We start from the raw sequence: 19,160 nt of genomic DNA, 5'->3' as shown, positions 1-19,160 counted from the left end.
GCATTAACCCGCAGTGCCACACCAGGTGTTGGTACTGTTGTCAAGTGCCATTGAGTCGGGTTAGATGGCAGGCAGGTTTTATTCATGGAGTTTAAAATGTTAAGGACAACAAAAAGAAGTCAGAGGGTTGGTAGGAAAGAAAAGAAGTGAAAATTGGTTTCCCAGGACAGCATCAGTGACCCACACCCATTCTTTCTCTGTGTGAACTATGATCTAAAGGTCCCCACACACACACACACACACACACACACACATACTCAGTTTTGTAAACCAACAGAGCAGTTACTGATACTTCCATCTTCAAGAGAATTTAAAATGCCTTTAAATTATTTAAATAAATCACCTGACATTTGGTATGGTTTAATTGCATGGGGAAATTTATATAGCTCTGAGATGGTAGATTACTGAAGATTCTGAGAATTCATTTTGTCAGCATATTTCCAGAATCTAAGAATTTGAGAATTCCATAGGATAAGCACTCAACCTCAAAGTCAGTTTGAACCCTAAGGTCAGCAGTTCTTACTCATCAGCTGCTCCTCAGAAAACCTATACAGGGTCGGTATGAGTCCGAATCAACTCGTTGGCACTAAACAACAACATAACTAAATTTAACCATTTGTTCGTAGTCTCTAGATCAACATTAAATGCACTTATCATCCTAATTTCTCTCCTTTTATATACAGACTGCTTGTCAATGCGCCAACCTCCTGTCTTTTTTTCTTTTGCTGATTTTTAAATTCTGCTTAAATGCATTTTAAAATCTGCTTTAAATTTCTGCTTCCTTTTTCTGTCACTTCTTTTGTCTCTCTCTCTTATTAACTCTTAGCTGACTGACTTCTACAGCAATATAAAGGTATATCTTTTTTCTGTATTAAATGTATTATATGCAAATTAATGGTTTTTCTCCCTTAGAGACAACAGGAATACTATCTGCTTCTCTGGGCAGCCTTTTGTGCATTTTTAATTGTGTCTTTTAAAAAAAGAGAACCCAGTATATAACAGACACAGACAGACAGAGATTGCAAATTAGTGAATGTTTCTATTTTGTTAATTAAGTTACATTCTTGAACGATAGTTGAATGAGAAATAAGTAATTTGCTTTGGGGAAATGACTGTCTTGCTAAGTATGTAATTAGCTGCGTTGTTTTGAAATTGTGATTTCTTAATTTCTCGCAGGACTCGAAAGCTTATTACCACCTGCTTGAACAGGTGGCTCCGAAAGGAGATGAAGAAGGCATCCCTGCTGTTGTTATTGACATGTCCGGACTAAGGGTAAGGACCTACCCCAAGCTCTATGTTGAGGACACGATGTTGCTTCCACACAGCTAGGCATTCCTTCACTCTGCACAACTGTGCTCTGGAGTTCCAAGAACGGGCATTTCTGTTTCAAGCCAATTGTGCCTGTTGAAACACACAGTGTTGGCTAACAATTATTGGATAACAATGGTGGGGTGGGGTAGGGTGGGGTGGGGTGGTGGATACCATTAAGGATAGGAAGACACTAATACTAATGCCATCCACCATGCTAGACATATATAGCCCTGGTGATGATGTGGATTAGGCATTGGACTGCTAACTCATGGTTCAAACCCACCAGCTGCTCCTCAGGAGAAAGGATGCTGTCTGCTCCCATAAACATTTATAGTCTTAGAAACCCAGGTAGGGTTGTTGTATGTCAGAGTAGCCTCTATGACAGTGGGATTTGTTTGGTTTGGTATTGCACCAAGAAGCCCCCTGGGTGGTGCCAAAGGCTTATAGAATGTGCTAACCTAAGAGTCAGTAATTCAAACACCCCCTGTTGTTGTTAGGTGCCATCGAGTCAGTACCAACTCACAGCCGTCCTATGCACAACAGAGAGAAACACTGCCCGGTCCTGGGCCAACCTCACAATTGTTGCCACGCTTGAACCCATTGATGCTGCCACTTGGCCAATCCATCTCTCTGGGTGTCTTCCCCCAAGAAAACCCTAGGGAGTAGTTTTACTCTGTAACGCAAGGGGTCGCTATGACCCGGAATTGACTTGATGGCACCAAGTTTTGTTTTGTTTGCTGTTTGTTTATTTTTGGTATGTTGTTGTTGTTGTTAAGTGCCGTTGAGTTGGTTCCGACCCATAGCGACCCTGTACAGGGTTTCCGAGGCTATAAATCTTTACGGGAGCAGAACGCCTTATCTTTCTCCCACAGAGCGGCTGGTAGTTTCGAACTGCTGGCCTTAAGCTTCGCAGCCCGATTGGTAACCACTACGCTACCAGAGCTCCTTAGCACCAAGAATTATTTATTTCCGTTTTTAAATACCTGAATCTTATTTCTGAAAATAGATGCACTATTTATAAAAATAAGTAAACTCTTAATTTAGAAAGGAAAAAAAAAAAAAAACTGTGACCAAAAAGGTCTCATTAATATATCCGAGATCACCTGACTGGGAGCTACTCGTTTTTCAGCATCATCTGCGCTTGCTGAGTCCCTTGCACCATGTCCTAGGCACATGCCTCTGTTCTTTGGAAACACCACTAGTAGATGTTATTAACTCTGCTTTATCGTTGGTTCTGGTAGTGTAGTGGTTACAAATTGGGCCGCTAACCTCAAGGTCAGCAGTTCAAAACTACCAGCTGCTCCATGGGATAAAGATGAGGCTTTCTGCTCCTGTAAAAATTTACAGCCTTGGAAACCCTATACAGGGTGGCTATGAGTCGGAACCGACTCCACGGTATTTAACAACAACAACAACATCGTTGAGAAAATGAATGGTCATAGACGCTAATAATGAACTTATGGTCCCACAGCTAGTGTGTGGTGTATGGTAAGGATTTACACCCAAGTTTATTCCAAAATTCACCCAGCCACCAGCCTGCCTCACTGCACTGATGAAGGTGACAGGAGAGAAGAACTGGGCAAGACCTTGTAGATTGAAGACCCTTGAAACTATAGTGGGCACAGTAAGAGTCTGAATGTAAAAACTTCAGTTTTTGTTTTATTAACATTGATCTTGAGACGTTGCCTCACCCATTGCTGTGCCTCATTTAATATTATTGACATTAAATCCAATGAGTTGGTATTGGAGTTAACGCATGGCTAAACAGGAAGGAAAGCTCACGAAATATATTGTGTTATCTACCAAAACATCAGATGGACTTCTGGTGTGGAGGTGTAGAATCAGCTCTAGACTGCAAATCACAAGACTGACAGTTCAAATCTACTTGCTGCTCCTTGGAAACCCTACATAGGGCTGCTTTGAGTCGGATGCGACTTGGCGGCACTTAACAACAACAATTGAAACATCACAGTAAGAAATAACTCTATTTTTTGAAATTTGGTAATTTCAAGATCTTTCAGGGTAGTGGGTCATATTCCAACAAAACTGTAGTTTTCTTCTAGGGGTCTGTTTACAAATGACTGAGAATTCTCTTAGAAATATTTGAATAGGCTTTTAATATGACCTCAATCTTAAATCCACAAAAGCCTCACTGATATTATGTGTTTATAATGGTGCTATTTTATAAGCTAGCTAAATAATCAAGCTTATTTTGCTTGGGCTGCAATTATCCCAATTCAGAGTGGTAAAGAGTAGTGGGTCATATTCCAACAAAACTGTAGTTTTCTTCTAGGGGTCTGTTTACAAATGACTGTTTGCAAATTGTCTCAGACTAATCAGGAGCTCCAACTGGCAGGTGTAAACATTGTTGAACTAACTACAGGAAGTCTACAATTGCTTAATGAGTATGCATTCTCATGAAGTCTGTTTAAAAAATAATAATGAGGAAGCTTAATAGTTGAAAATAAGACCAATTTAACTGATGAGATTATGGAATCTATTGGATCTTTTTGAAAAACCAGGCAGCCAACCATATATCTGAAAGGGATATATGAAGAGAAGGGAGCACACAGTGCCTTAATTTCTAAGATTCCTTTTACTTGCAACTGTCTGGTTTTAATTCCAGGCAAATTTAAGTAATCGTGTGATGTGATTAATAAGTATCTGTGGGGGTTCAGCGGTAGAATCCTTGCCTGCTCAATACACCTTGTGCACAGCCGCTACCTGTCTGTTAGTGGAGACTTGAATATTGCCAGGATGCTGAGCAGGTTTCAGGAGTGCTTCCAGATTAAGACAGACTAGGAAGACAGGCCTGAACACCAACTTCTGAAAATCAGCCAGCAAAACCCTTATGGATCACGGCGGAACATGGTCTTCCACGCATCCGACAGTGGGGTTGGTGTAGAACCAGGCAGTGTTTTGAGTCAGGGCCAAGTCTGCAGCAGCTAACTGCAGTGCCTGCCTTAGATGAACTTGGAGGTAAAAAGAGTCTGGCAGCTTTCTCACGGTGTGCGTGTTGAACTTGCCTCACTGCAGGAGAAGGATGACATCCAGAGAGCAGAGTGTATGCTGCAACAAGCAGAGAGGCTAGGCTGCCGGCAGTTTGTCACAGCCACTGATGTGGTCCGAGGAAATCCTAAACTGAACTTGGCCTTCATTGCCAACCTCTTCAACAGATATCCTGCCCTACACAAACCAGAAAACCAGGACATCGACTGGGGAGCTCTGGAAGGTAACTGGTTGTTTAAGATGTTAGGACAAGCACTTGCAATTCGAATTCAATGTTAATTCAAAACCTCCTCCCAAGAAAATGCAAACCACTCACCTACTGGGAGAGATTTAGAAGCAGGTCATCAATTCTCTGGTTTATAGCCAAGAGAATTAACAGATTAATCAAGCCAATTACAGCCAAGCAGGAGTAATTAAATATTCCCCTATCCCATCCATTATACAGGGTATATAGTGCATTATCAGAATTAAATGTTTTAGGGGAGGCAATGTATTTAATTATTGGAGGAAATAAACACTGAGTCTCCAATGCCTAATTTATGTACTTAATGGACTGAATGTTAATTCCTGGAGGCAAGAGATGGCATCCACCTTTCACCTAGAAATATTTGACTTATGCTAGCAGATGCTTACTGAGTGTTTTTTGTTTTCTTTTGTTTATTTGGGTTATGGAGGTACAGAATGATATTTTGAGGCAGTATCTCTGACCCAGAATATCATTTTGTGTTTTGGGGTTAATAACCAAAGTTAGGAGCAAGTACATAGCTTTTACCAGCTTCTAACAGATAAAAAGTGACAGAGATGTTGTCTTTCTTTCCTTTACTTTTTTCTTCCCAATATTGAGATAAGAAAAAAAATACAAAAACTAAAATTACTATCAGCAGAGCAAGAAAATTCAGATCTGAAGGTCTGTCTGACCCTTTCCAGCAATGCTTTCTCCTAGCTGGACATCAATCCATGTTCTACACTGCTGCAATCGTACCATTTTACGAATTGTGGTCAGGGATCCGTATATTTTGGTGACTTCCAAAGGTATAAGGTGACGGGGGTGCTTCAAAAAATAGCATGGAAAGATACTGGAATTTTTCCATTTGAAGCCCCCTCATATAGCAAGCTCTCCAGTCACCCATTTGCTCTAGGACACCCCCGTTTGCTGTAGGACACCCCCATTTGCTGTAGGACACCCCCATTTGCTCTAGGACACCCCCATTTGCTCTAGGATACCCCCATTTGCTGTAGGACACCCCCATTTGGACCCTTCACTGTCACTCAAAATTCAATATTCACAAAATAGAAATTAGTGGTGCGACTTGGAATTAGCATTCAGCTGCTAAGTAAAAGGTTGCCGCTTGGAACCCACCATGGCTCTGTGGGAGAAAGATCAGATGACCTGCTTATATAAAGATTGTTGTTGTTGTTAAGTGCTGTCGAGTCAGTTCCGACTCATAGCGACCCTGTAGAGGGTTTCCAAGGTGGGCTGGTGAGCTTCAGCTGTCGCCCTTGGGGTTCAAACTGACCTGGTAGTCCAGTGCATTAGCCCACAGCACCACACCAGGACTCCTCTGTATAGATTACAGTTTAGAAAACCTCAGTGGCAGTTCTACACATGAGACACATGAGTTAATCAAAATCAACTTCATGACCCCCAACCACAAGCTCACCACTTGCCTTCCCAGAGCCCTCAGCAGTACAAATGGCTAACACACTCTATGTGAGAGTGGTCGGGGCCCACCCAGAGGTGCTTCACAAGGACCTCACAGTGCCCAGCTACTACTATCAGCTCTGATCACAGTCGTCAAAGAAAACCCTGAGAAGAGTAGGAGAAAATGTAAAACAAAACTCAAAATCAGAAAAAGTCCAGGCTTGCTAATCTGATGGAAACTAGTGGAACCCCTGAGACACTGGCCCTTAGACACACTTCAAACCTGGAACTAAACCCCCCTCTGGGGACCATCTTTCAGTCCAACAAGAGATAGGTTTATAAAATGAGCAATAACATCCATCCATGAGGAACAATCTCCTCCGAACAATCAACCACAGGAGACCAAAAGGGCAGTAGTTACTGCCCAAAGACCAAATCCAAAAGGCAGAAAGGGACAGGAAAGAAGGATGAATGGAAATGGGGAACCCAGCCACTAATGCCATGAAACAAAATGCAGATAAACTGTTGAATGGAAAACTAACGTGCTTTGTAAATATTCACCAAAACTACAATAAAACATTAAAAAAAAAGAAACAAAAACATTAACATACAAAAGTTCTAAAGGAATGTTCCCATCACCAAAAGGAGAGGTGCTTCCTAAGATAGCCTTAACAATCTACTACCAAAAAATCTACCATTGAATCCTCTGCAGAGGACGACTCTGATACACAGGGGGTCACCAGGTGCTGTAATCCACTTGTCCTTATTGCCTCTTCACCACCATCCTTACCCCATCAGTTCTGTTTTAGAAATTCTCTGTTTCTATCAAGCCATTCTTCCTTTTATTACCCAAAAGCCTAGTCCTTGGGATCCACGTTGACTTCTACTTCAGCCTCCTATTATATCAGCAAACACGAATCATTTCTTCTCTTCTAAGCGCTCTTTGCCTAGTACGCCAATTATTTCAATTGGTCTCAGGAGCCTGCTCCTCCATTCATCAAACATTTCAGCGAGCCCCCGCGCCAGTGCCAAGCACATTCCCCCTCTGTGTGTTTAATTTATACTCACACCACCTTCTAATAACTCTGCACACTGCTGCGGACACATCACAATTCGGCTTTCATTGTCTCTGCTCACTGCTCAAGACTTTATTTTATAAATTCAAGTAATAAGAAACAAAAGAATCTATTAATGACTAATGTCCAATATATCAATTTCAAATTCTGCTCTGTGGCATTCAAAGATCTCTCGTCCTGGTTGCAGGTTCTGGGTGGCATTATCTCTGTATACTGAACAGTACACGTTCCTGGCAAAACAGTTCTCCGCATTCCTCAGGGAGGCCTTGTCTACTGTTAAGAACTTAAATACTGTTCATATTTAAACTAGGTTTTATTCCCACCACTTATCGTTCCTCCAAATGATTTCTTCTTTCCTCTTTAATACCCAGATTGACACTCAACCCTTATACCCTCCAGATTTAACCCTGAGCTACTAACCTCAAGGTTGGTGGTTCAAACTCCCCAGCTACTCCAAGGGAGAAAGATGAGACTGTGCCCCTGTAATGGTTTTCAGTCTCAGGAACCCTCTGTGGGGTCACTATGAGTTGGAATCAACTTGATGGTGATGAGTTTAGTGTTTCATTCTTTCCTCTAGGTGACACAGCAGCTAACTGAAAGGTCAGAGGTTCAAACCCACCCAAATGCTATGTGGGAGAGAGACCTGGCAATTTGCGCTCACAAAGATTATAGCCTGAAAACTATGGGGCAGATCTACTCTGACATGCAGGCTTCTATGAGTCAGAATCAACTCAGTGACATCCAGCACCAATAATAATGGTTGTTTTGTGGTTTTCTTCCAGCTAGGAAGGTCAGTGGTTCCAACCAACCAACAGTTCCTCGGAAACTTTTTACAGGGTGGCTGTGAGTCAGAACTGATTGGATAGCACTTAACAACAACAAATCTTATGTGAGCTGATGAGCAGGTTTTTTCTCCCACAGAAGAGCTGGTAGATTCCACCTGCTAAATTTCTCACTAGCCCAACACTAAGCATTCTGCTACCAGGGTTTATATTATTTAGCTGCTTTTGGTTTCAGCTCTTTTCACTTGTTCATGACCCCATTAGGTGAACCAAAGCAGGGCTTGTAGTGCAAATGATTACACACTGCTAACCAACAAGCTGGAGGCTGGAGCTCATCCAGCAGTGTCTCAGAGGCTAACAAATCATCCATTGTAAACCCTGTCATACGTAGGGTCACTATGAGTCTGAATAAACTCAATAGCAACTAGTTTTTGTGTTTTTTAAAGGTCAACGTCACTCCTAAACATGGGCACGTTTTCTAGGGGCTGACCAATACCTGGTTTTTATTCATTTAGGTGAGACACGGGAGGAGCGGACATTTAGGAACTGGATGAACTCCTTGGGTGTGAACCCTCGAGTCAATCATTTGTACAGGTAAGACTGTCTGGAATCTCACCTCTAATGTGAGACACAGAGACCTTAGAGCAGTCACAGATCCCAGATACAACTGTGGTGTGTCATTCTCATCACAGAAAAATGTGTGTGCTTTGATGTATAGCGATTGGATGTTCAGCTGAGAAACTTCCTTTCGTACATGAGGCTCATTATGTGGCTAATACAATACCACACTTCAACACAATGATAAGCTTACCACATGTCATAGAATCCTGGTGTGGCACCATAGGCTAAGCACTTGACCTCAAGGTCAGTTAGAACCGCAATATCGGTGGTTCAAACTCACCAGCCACTCCTTGGAAATCCTATACAGGGTTACTATGAGTTGGAACCGACTAGATGGCACTTAACAACATCAACACCACATGTTATAAGTCTATGATTTTCTCACAAGCAGTTAATACAATAAATGCTAAGCTTGTAGTTAAGTATCTCATAATCCCTGGGCAATGCAAGCAGGTAATGTGCTTGGTTACTAACTAACAGGTGGGAGGCTCAAGTCTACACAGAGTTGCCTCAGAAGAACCTGGAAATCTACTTCTGAGCCATTTTCATATCAAAATTGCCATTTTCAACGCAGCCATTGAAAACCCTATGGAGTTGAGTTCTACTGTAATATCCATGGGGTCACTATGAGTTCAGACCCATTTGATAGCAGCTGTTTTGTTTGGATTTGTTAGTTTATTTATGCCTGACTTAATTTTTTTTTTTTTTTCTAGAGCAGGAGGTCTTGGTAAAGGGGTATAGGTAGTCACAACTGAGGCGACCTTGGTATGTGTCTTAGTTTCTCCGAGTCATAATTCTTTCCTCTCTAAAGATGGAGCTACAGTTTTGCAGAGTTGTTCTGAATGCGTCTTAAGCTGATACATAAGGAAAAGCCTGGCCCACTGTAGGCTTGTCCTAAAAGTTGGATACTTGAGCATTCTTTTGTGTTTGTTTTTGTTCAGTGACTTATCAGATGCCCTGGTCATCTTCCAGCTCTACGAAAAGATTAAAGTCCCTGTTGACTGGAACAGAGTGAACAAACCACCATACCCCAAACTGGGGGGCAATATGAAGAAGGTAAACAATGACTATTCTGATGTTCCCGTAGGCAGGTGAAGTCATAACCTGCAAGGGCACTCACTATGTGAATTCTTTATCAGGAGGCCAGACTTAGATAGATAAGGTTTATCCAGGCATTTAATTATAGCACTGCAATTAGAAACCTGGATAGTTTGATTAGAGTAAGTAATTATTTCCGTTTTATTAGATGAATTAAATATCTCAGTTGATTACTTGCTTACAGTTCTTTGCTGGATATCTGTAAACATTCTGATATACAAATTCTAATTAAAATAATTAGAGTAGGAAAAGATCACAATGATTTTGTTGCACAGCTGATTGTTATCACTGCTGTCACTAGATTATACACTTGTAAAAAATTGAATTGGCAAAAAAAAAGTGTGACAGATATATTTACAACAGTGACCCCCCCAAAAAAGTGTTGCTGAGGCTGTTTATGTGCAGCCAAACACCTTATGGGGTTTGGATTCTTGGAGGTTTAGAGTCATGGTTTCATGGGACATCCCAGTTAATTGTCCTAATTAAGTGTTTAGAGCTTCTGTTCTTCCTCCTAGTTCTTTTCTACCTGCCAGGTGTCTTAAAAGCTTTCAAGCAGCATCTGAAACACACCAATTGCTCTCTACTCACCTGGAGCAACAGAGGTAGAAAGAGAATCCAGAATAGGAGAAAGGAAAATGTGGCTAACTGCCTCCTTTATCATGAAACCATGATGGTGCCAGGTTACCATTACTAAACATTTGGGTCAAAGATCCATAGAAGAATACTGATCAAAAAGGGGAAAATGCAGAACAGAATCTCACATTCTCATGGACTCCAGGCTTTCTGAAGTCATGGAGGGTGGATGAACTGCTGTAACTATTACCTGAGACCATCTTTAAACCTTAAACCACGACTATCCCTTGAAGTCATGTTAAAACCAAACAATGGTTTTAGTTTAACTAGTAAAAAAGGTCTTCCTTGAGCATTATGCTCTTTTAAGAACTCTCCACAGGGAATCAAATTGGAAACAGCAACTTGAAAGAGTGGACAGGAACTTTAGGGAGTGGTGAGTTTATGTTAGAAGGAGGAACAACTTAGAAAAGGAAGTGAGAATGGGTGTACAACTCAAAGACTCTAAACAGTGTCACTGAATCAACCATGTAGAAATGGTTTCAAAACAGAGAGATCAAGAGCAAGCAAAGCTACAGTGTTGGTTTCTCTCAGCAGGATCCTCATTGTAACTTCCAAAGAACTGGAGCTTGGTACTGACAATGTGACTTGTACAAAAGTTTGTCTACTGACAACATCAATGAGAACGCATTGCTTGGCAAAGCAGCAATAGAGTTGGCACAACCATTGCTCATCGTTGCTTCTTCTTTTTTTTAAGTTTTTATTGTGAGTTGAGTGCAAGTTTACAGGGCAGATCATATTTCTACAATCAACAAATCATACACTTTGTTTCATTACAATGGTTATAATCCCCTCCATGTACTATCAGTTAACAGTATTTCTCTCTATTCATTTTAGCTTTTTATTTTTGTTTTAAAACACTCAGGCATATATAATAATTTATACTACCAAAGGGCACATTCTGCGAGTCTGCCTCCTGGCCACCAGCTCTCAGTCCCTCTCTTTCCATGACCTCAGCTGCTCCCTCTCTCTATGTCCCCATCGCTGCCTCCATCTCTGGTATCCCTGTTTCTCTGGATAAGGTCTCGCATTCCGCTTGTGCACTTCTCCCCTGATGGTCCTAGGGTCTTCTGTTTCTGAACTGTAAGATTAACTGTCTTACAGTTTTGTTACAAAACTTCTACCTTTACAATTGTGTTACAGTTAACTGCAAGATTAACTACCTTTACAGTTTTGTTACAAAACTTCTACCTTTACAATTGCGATAGTCGCAATTAGTCATGATAACAATTACTCACTATTGAATCATAAGGATCTTATCCCCATCTCTTTTCCCCAGACCCATCTAGACAAGATGAAAACTATTAAGTGGGGACTGCATTCCTCCACCCACTTCATCATTGCTTCTTGCTTCTGCAATCTCTAACAGTCTCTGTCCAACCACAGGTCTACCTGTCCACATGTTAGGCCACTGTGTGCACGGACTATGGAGAATACACATTTTCCATGCCATGCTCTGAATTAATATGTTTTAGAAATATGTACACAAAACTGAGGATGATTCTCTATATATGAAGTGTTGTGTTGCCACGAGAATGTTTAGGATTAGAGTTCCTGAGTGGCAAAAACAGTAAAGCGCTCGATCAGAAGGTTGGCATGCTTGAACTCATCCTAGGACACCTTAGAACAAAGGCCTCACGATTTGCTTCCAAAAGGTCCCAGCTCTGAATATCCTACAGAGTGCAGATGTCTTCCACAAATGAGATTACAGTGTGATATAGTCGTAAAGATGTTTATAATAGTGAACTCACTTTGGTTTTGCGCTTCAAGCATGCTCTGAATACTTTTGGTGGAAGTGAGGAGTCCTATTAAAAAAAAAAAAAGATGCCAGAATTGCAGTCAGGAGAAACAGAAAGATCACTCGGTCTGCCCACACTTCCTAGCTGTGTCTTTATTTTGACTGTCTTGTTTTACATGACATCAGTCATTACAGAGGTGATAATGTGACATTGTTTTATTTCATGTTTATTAACAGCTTGAGAATTGTAACTATGCAGTGGAATTGGGGAAGAATCAAGCTAAATTTTCCCTGGTTGGTATTGCTGGACAAGATCTCAATGAAGGGAATCGCACGCTAACATTGGCCTTGATTTGGCAGCTAATGAGAAGGTAGGGAAGCTCAAAAGAGTGCCTTATGATGTAATGTTTGTCTAGAAAAATGCTAGCAAATTTTAAGGACTGTGGTTGAATCCAGTAAAGCTATATTTCAAACTAAACTTAATAACCAAAGAACTATTTTTAAATTTTTCCTTTTTTTTTTTTTCTTTTCTCTCCTTTAATTTCCATGAATTTTTGTTTCAGGTATTTTGAAATGCTGTCATTAGGTCCATTAACATTTTAGATTGCTGCATTGTTCTTTTTTCTTTTAAGCTTTTAATTGTGAATTGACTGAAGGTTTGCAGAACAGATCATTGTTGTTGTTGTTGTAAGTTGCCATCAAGTCAGTATGAACTCAAAGCAACCCTATGCACAACAGAAAGAAGAAACACTGCCTGGGCTTGAGCCAACCTCACATTTGTGGCCACACTTGAGCCCATTGATGCTGCCACTTTGCCAATCCACCTCGCTGGGGGTCTTTCTCTTTTTCTCTGACCCTCCACCTTACCAAACATGATATCCTTCTCCAGTGACTGGTCACTTCTGACAATATGTCCAAAGTATTTTGGCCATTCTGGCCTCCAAGTAGCACTCTGGCTGCACTTCTTCCAACACAGATCTGTTGGTTCTTTTGGCAGCCCAGATCATTAGTCCCACATTGAACAAATCAATCATCAACCCACATTCAACAAATGATAGATTGCTACATGCTCTTAATGAATGACGCCTTTATCTTTTGGGATGGCCCTTGTTTTGCCTGTTAATATTGTTTTCTCTGAAACCTGCATTTTTCTGATATTAATATAGCAGCTTTCTTTTGATTTATGTTAGCATGGTGTATCCTTTCCCATCATTTTACTTTTAACTGATTTATGTCAGTAACAATTCTTTTTAAAGAGGGTTTTTTCTAAATAAGGGGGAAATATGGTGTATTTAAGGAGCTCTGGTAGTGTAGTGGTTATGAATCAGGCTGCGAACCACAGGTCAGCGGTTCAAAACTACCAGCTGCTCCATGGGAGAAAGAGAAGGCTTCTGCTCCTATAAAGATTTACAGCCTTGGAAACCCTGTACAGGGTCACTATGGGTCGGAACTGACTCAACGGCACTTTAACAACAACATGGTGTATTTATCCACATATTTGCCATTTCTGGTATTTTTCATTAGTGTTGATCCAGGTTACTGTGTGGTATTATTTTCCTTCTACCTGAAATACTTCTGTTGATGAATTGTTTTCAGTTCTTTCCCATGGAACGACTGGTATATTCGAACTGTCGATCTCATGATTAGCAACCCAGCTCGTAACCCACTACACTCCCAGGGATCCTCATCTTTCATATGTCTGAAAAGTTTTATTTCATTTTTGATTTTTGAAAGCGTTTTTCTCTTGATGCAGAAACGTAAGTTATTAACTGTTTTCTTTCAGTACTTCAAAGACACTCTTCCTCCACCTTCTGGGGTGCATTGTTTCTAAGGAGAACCCCTTTGTCATTCTTATCTTTCTTCCTCTGTATGGACTATATTCTCTGAATGCATTCAAGATTTTCTTTTTCATTGGTTTTAAGCAATTTGACTATGGTGTGTCTTGATACTTCTTTGGTAAGATTTGTTGAGTTTCTTGGATCTGTGGATTTATAGCTTTTCACAAATTTGGAAAAATTTTGGCCTAATCTTCAGATAGGTCTTCTGTAGCCCCCACCTCCATTTTTGGTACAATTGATATCGTTCTGGGGCTCACTGATGCTCTGTTTATTTTTCCTTCTGTTTTGTTTTTTCTCTTCTATGTTTCATTTTGGATGATTTCAATATGTCTTGATAGCGTGTTTTATCAGTGTCCGACTGAAGAAGTTGGTAGAATTCTTCAGTTTTCTCATCATTAGCTTTAGTGGTTGGTATGTAAAGCTAAATATTAGTGGTATTCATTTGTTGTCCTTGTAGGTTTATGAATATTGAACTATCACAGACAGCATTGTACTTTCAGAGAGCTCTTGAAATGTTCTTTATAATGATGACTCTGATGCCATTGCTTCTTAATTTGTTATTCCCAGCTCACTAAAATCATATTGTCTACTCATTGTCTGACTCAAAATGGCCAGTATCAGTCCATTTCAACTCACTAAGGCCTAGGATTTCAACCTCTATGTGTTCCATTTTATTTTTGATGACTTTCAATTTTCCTAGATCACACTTCATATATTTCACATTCCAATTATTAATGGATGTTTATAGCCATCTCTCCTCATTTTGAGTTATGCCCCACTTGCAAATGAAGCTCCCAAAAGCTTCACTTCACTTGTGTCATTAAGATCAACTCTACTCTTCCCCAGGTATTTTCTGAGTGTTTTCTAACCTGAAGTGCTCAAATGCAAACACTTTATCAGACAGTGTTCTATGGCTATGCATAAGGTTTCCGGTGACTAACCTTTCAGAAGTGGTCACCTATACTTCTCGTTAGTCTGTCTCAGTCTGGAAGCTTCACTGAAAACTGTCTGCCATTGATGACCCCGTTCATATTTCAAATATAGATGGCTTCACTGCCAGTATCACAGCAACGCACAAACCACTACAGTACAACAAACAGAGCCACAAGTGGTGAATGTGTGTGTAGATATATTGAGAAAATTTTGTATTTGAAAAAAACTCCCAGATTAACCACGTATTCTAGAAATAGTGAAAAAAATTAAGAAAATAATAGGTATACCATGAATGCCTAATATGTAATTATTAGTTTACACCAGTGTCCTGCTTTGGCTCTTTAAGATAAAGCACTGGACTGCTAATCACAAGGTTGGAGGTTCAAACCCACCAGCCACTTCTTGGAAACTGTACAGGGTTGCTATGAATTGGAACCAACTTGATAGCACTTAACGAAAACAACAACTATAAAATATAAATGAATCTATTATCAAGAATTTTAAATGATCAAAATTCACACAAATACTTATAGACTGGACGTACGCCATTCACCGCAGAGAGGAATGTAAACAAATGCAAAGAAGCCATATTAAACCATAAATTAACTGTTATACATCCTGGCATGGTAGTGGTAGTGTGCCGTGGGTCAGTTCTGACTCATAGCGACCCTGCATAGAGTTTCCAAGGCTATAAATCCTTATGGGAGCAGAAAGACTCATCTTTCATCCATGGAAGGGCTAGTAGATTTGAACTACTAGTTAGTAACCCAATTCATAGCCCACTACACTGCCAGGGCTCCTTAGTATGCGCTGTACTACTTTGATATTTTATGTAGTCACTTCCTGTTGCTATTGTGGTGAGCCTAAGTGAGATACTAGTCCCTTCCACATGAGCAGCCTATTTCTCTAGTAAATTATGCGTCACAGTAAGAAGTGATCTCTCACGGTTCTCCTGGGTCTTTCATGGTGTTCATTGCAATACCATAAACCCAGGGAATCCATATAGAGTGCCACTAGTGATGCTAGAAGTGCTCCTGAGAAGCAGAGAAAAGTTATGACATTATAAGAAAAAGTTGAGTTGTATGCTACGTACTGGAGATGGAGCTCTGCAGCTAGTCCCGCCATCATTTCATTATAAATGAATCTAGCTTGAAGATCACTGTGAAAGAAAAGAAGAAGAAAGGACATTTGTGTAGCCATTGCTGAAAAATACCTTTTTAATCGCGTATTAAAAATGCAGCTTTTATATGGGTGCAACAGTACTAAAGGAAAAGCATACTTACAGACTCTAATATGATTTGAGAAAAAAGTGAAGACACTATATGACAACTTAAAACTAAAGGAAGGTGAAGGATCTAAAGAGAGTTGAATGTCACCAAAGGATGGTTTGATAATTTTAGAAAGAGGTTGGGTTTTTTTTTTTGTTTTTTGTTTTTTTTTAATGTTTCAATAACAGGTGCTACAGCTTCCGCTGAACAAGAAGCAGCAGACAAGTTCCTAAATGCCATTAAGAAAATAATTGAGGAGAAAGGGCATCTGCTTGAACAAGTGTTTAATGCAGTTGCAAGTGCCCTATTCTGGGGCAAAATGCCTAAAGGACTTTTACTAATAAAGGGAGAGAAGTGAGCACCAGGATTTATGGCAGGGCAAGGCTAACTCCTGTTTTGTACAAGGACAGTCAGATGTGTGATCAGGACTACTCTTATCTATAGAGTTCTGGTGTGGTGCTGTAGGATCAGTACTTTGCTAACCACAAAGTCAGTGGTTCAAACCCACCAGGCGCTCTTCAGACACCCTATATAAGGTCACTATGAGTTGAAGCTGACTCTGCAGTACTTAACAACAACAACACCAGCAACACTCTTATCTATAAAGCTCCTAATCCTGAGCCTTGAAGGGAAAAGATAAACACCAGCTTCCAGGCTTTTGGTTGTGAGCCTTGAAGGGAAAAGATAAACACCAGCTTCCAGGCTTTTGGTTGCACAATAAGAAGACCTGGAATGATTTCATCATTGCTTTGTCCCTGAAGTGAGGAAGTACCTTGCCAGTAAGGGATTTTAAAAGTTCTTTTGATATTGGACAATGTCCTTAGCCACCCAGAGCCCCATGAGGTCAACACTAAAGGCATTGAAGTGGTTTTGTTGTTGTTGTTGTTGCCAAGTGCCATTGAGTCAGTTCCAACTCATATTGACCCTGTTTAGGGTTTCTAAGGAGTAGCTGGTGAACTTGAACTGCTGACCTTGAGGTTCAAACTGACCTTGCAGTCCAGCTCATTAACCTGCAATACTACACCAGACTCCGCTGAAATGGTTTACCTGTCCTCAGATATAATGGCTTTAATTCAATGTGTCGATCCGGGCATCATAAAGACTGTTAAGGTTCATTGCAAATGGTACTGTATGGAAAGTATTGCCAACATTGTAGATAAGAACACTGACAGAACATCATGAAATTCTGAAAGGATGACTTCATGGAAGATGCCATCATTGTTACACAAAATGCCCTGAAAGCCATCAAGCCCCAAACAAGAAATTCCTGCCGGAGAACACTGTGTCCAGATGTTGTGCATGACTTCACAGGAGATCCATCGGAGTTCGTCCAGGAAATCATGAAAGAGATTGTAGAACTGCAAAACGAAAATAGATTTGAGGGTAAAGGGTTTCAAGACAGGGATGTTGGAAGAACTCCAGAGCTAGTAGGCAGCATACCAGAAGTTGCTGACAGGAGACGGCTTGATGGAAATGAGGGTCAGATGATGAGGAAGAGGACGTGGAAGAAGCAGCATCAGAAAACTAAGTGACATTAGACAATCTGACAAAAGGGATCTGATGAGTTAAGATCAAGTTTGACGACTTTTCTGACATGGGCTTTTCTATGATACAGACAGGGACTGAGACTAAAACACATGGTGCAAGAAGGATTGGTATCGAAACATTTTTAGAGAAATGAAAAAGCAAAAAGCCAGAATGTTCAAGAAGTGATGCGTTCCCATAAAGTTGCATGAGTGTACCGGCCTCCCCTTCCATCTCCTCCACGTCTTCCTCCTCTACCACCTCTGAGTCAACAAGACCAATTCCTTCTCTCCTTCTTCCTCCTCAGCCTACTCCATGGAAAGGCAGTTCATCTTGTAAACAGATGACATAAAATTAAGGAATTGATAAATACAGTGTTTTACTCTAAATGTATTTTCTCTTCCTTATGATTTTCTTAATAATGTTTTCTTTTCTCTAGCTTACTTTATTATAAGAATACAGTACATAAAACATACATATAACATACAAAATATGTATTAATTGACTATTTATATTATTAGTGAGGCTTCCGGTCAACAGTAGGCTAGTAGTCAAAACTTCTACATAGATTTGCTCAAGGGTCAACTTATGTCTAAGTCGTAGCTTACTGCTGCCACTTTCTGGCTAGTTGACCACATTTTCCATATGTAGAAACAACACGAGAATTATGCATAGATGAAGGTAGACAGACATATACATTACTATTGCAGAGAGTAGATGACTTATAATTGCTTAAATGGAGTCCTGGTGTGGTGCTGTAGGATCAGCACTGGACTGCTAACCTCAAGGTTGGTGGTTCAAACCCACCAGTCACTCCTTGGAAACCCTATGCAGGGTCATTATGCATCAGAAATAATTCAACAGCATTACAGAACAACAGTAATGACTTCAGTGATACTTGAGGGATTTTTGTTTTATTTGTTTTCATGTGCACTTTTACGTATCTATTAAATTTACAGCCAGTTCTCACTGGAATTTAGTTCAGTGGGTTGCACAGATGCACTGATTGTGGTCATTTATCGGAACAATAAATAGTATGTGATTTTATTTCCCCCTAAGAAGAAATGAGAAATGTGTGTTTAAACCTCTTTCCCCTTCAGTAGTTTGGATATTTTTCTCTGATTGGAAAGCTGACAAATTGTATGTATATAAATTTGGAGACAAAGGCCCTGAAACAAGTAAGTTGATAGCAGAGAGCAATGATAGATAGACTCAAGCAAATGAACAGAGTCTGAAGCAGACAGATGAATGGGTGTCCCAAATTTCAAACAAGCTTGGGCATAGAGAGATTAAAACACAAAGTCCTTGAAAAACAAAACATGTTTTATTAGCTTTAGCTCATCGGCACCAAATGTTATTAAATAAAGCAAGTGTTAGGAGTCAGGAAAATAAGCACTAAGCATATCCCTTCTAATGCTAATCCTGCTTTGTCCAATGTAGGGCTGGGGCTTTTACAGCTGGGCCTTTCAACACAGTGCATTTTGCAAACACCAGCGATATTGAGAACCCATCTGGAAGGTTCCACTTAATAGGACAGTAGGCCCAAAACATGTTTGACAATATGGAATTATTGCCTCAAAAAGAAAATTCTAAATAGATGGAGGCCAACTGAATTTCTTTTTTAGATGTTTATTCCACATTTAGATGAGTCAATTGTCTAGTAGACTAAGTTGTTGTTGTTGTTGTTGTT

At 40.2% G+C, this 19,160-nt stretch overlaps 1 protein-coding gene across 2 annotated transcripts in view; it reads left to right on the top strand.

Moving 5' to 3' along the window:
- Window positions 1–19,160, top strand: part of LCP1 (lymphocyte cytosolic protein 1 (L-plastin)) — a 51,826-nt gene that overhangs the window by 17,377 nt on the left and 15,289 nt on the right. Inside the window, exons 8-13 of one of the 2 annotated variants that reach the window (XM_006837630.1) lie at window positions 827–853; window positions 1,177–1,272; window positions 4,348–4,543; window positions 8,336–8,414; window positions 9,383–9,497; window positions 12,145–12,278. In XM_006837630.1, the coding sequence (XP_006837694.1) occupies window positions 827–853; window positions 1,177–1,272; window positions 4,348–4,543; window positions 8,336–8,414; window positions 9,383–9,497; window positions 12,145–12,278 (647 nt within the window). The remainder of the gene's footprint in view (window positions 1–826; window positions 854–1,176; window positions 1,273–4,347; window positions 4,544–8,335; window positions 8,415–9,382; window positions 9,498–12,144; window positions 12,279–19,160) is intronic. The other variant, XM_006837629.1, reaches the window with a different exon arrangement.

This window comes from Chrysochloris asiatica, unplaced genomic scaffold (assembly GCF_000296735.1).
Source record: "Chrysochloris asiatica unplaced genomic scaffold, ChrAsi1.0 scaffold00022, whole genome shotgun sequence".
In the NCBI taxonomy this organism is placed as follows: domain Eukaryota; kingdom Metazoa; phylum Chordata; class Mammalia; order Afrosoricida; family Chrysochloridae; genus Chrysochloris; species Chrysochloris asiatica.
Note: the sequence above shows the minus strand (reverse complement) of the source record. Positions and strands in the feature narration are given on the sequence as shown.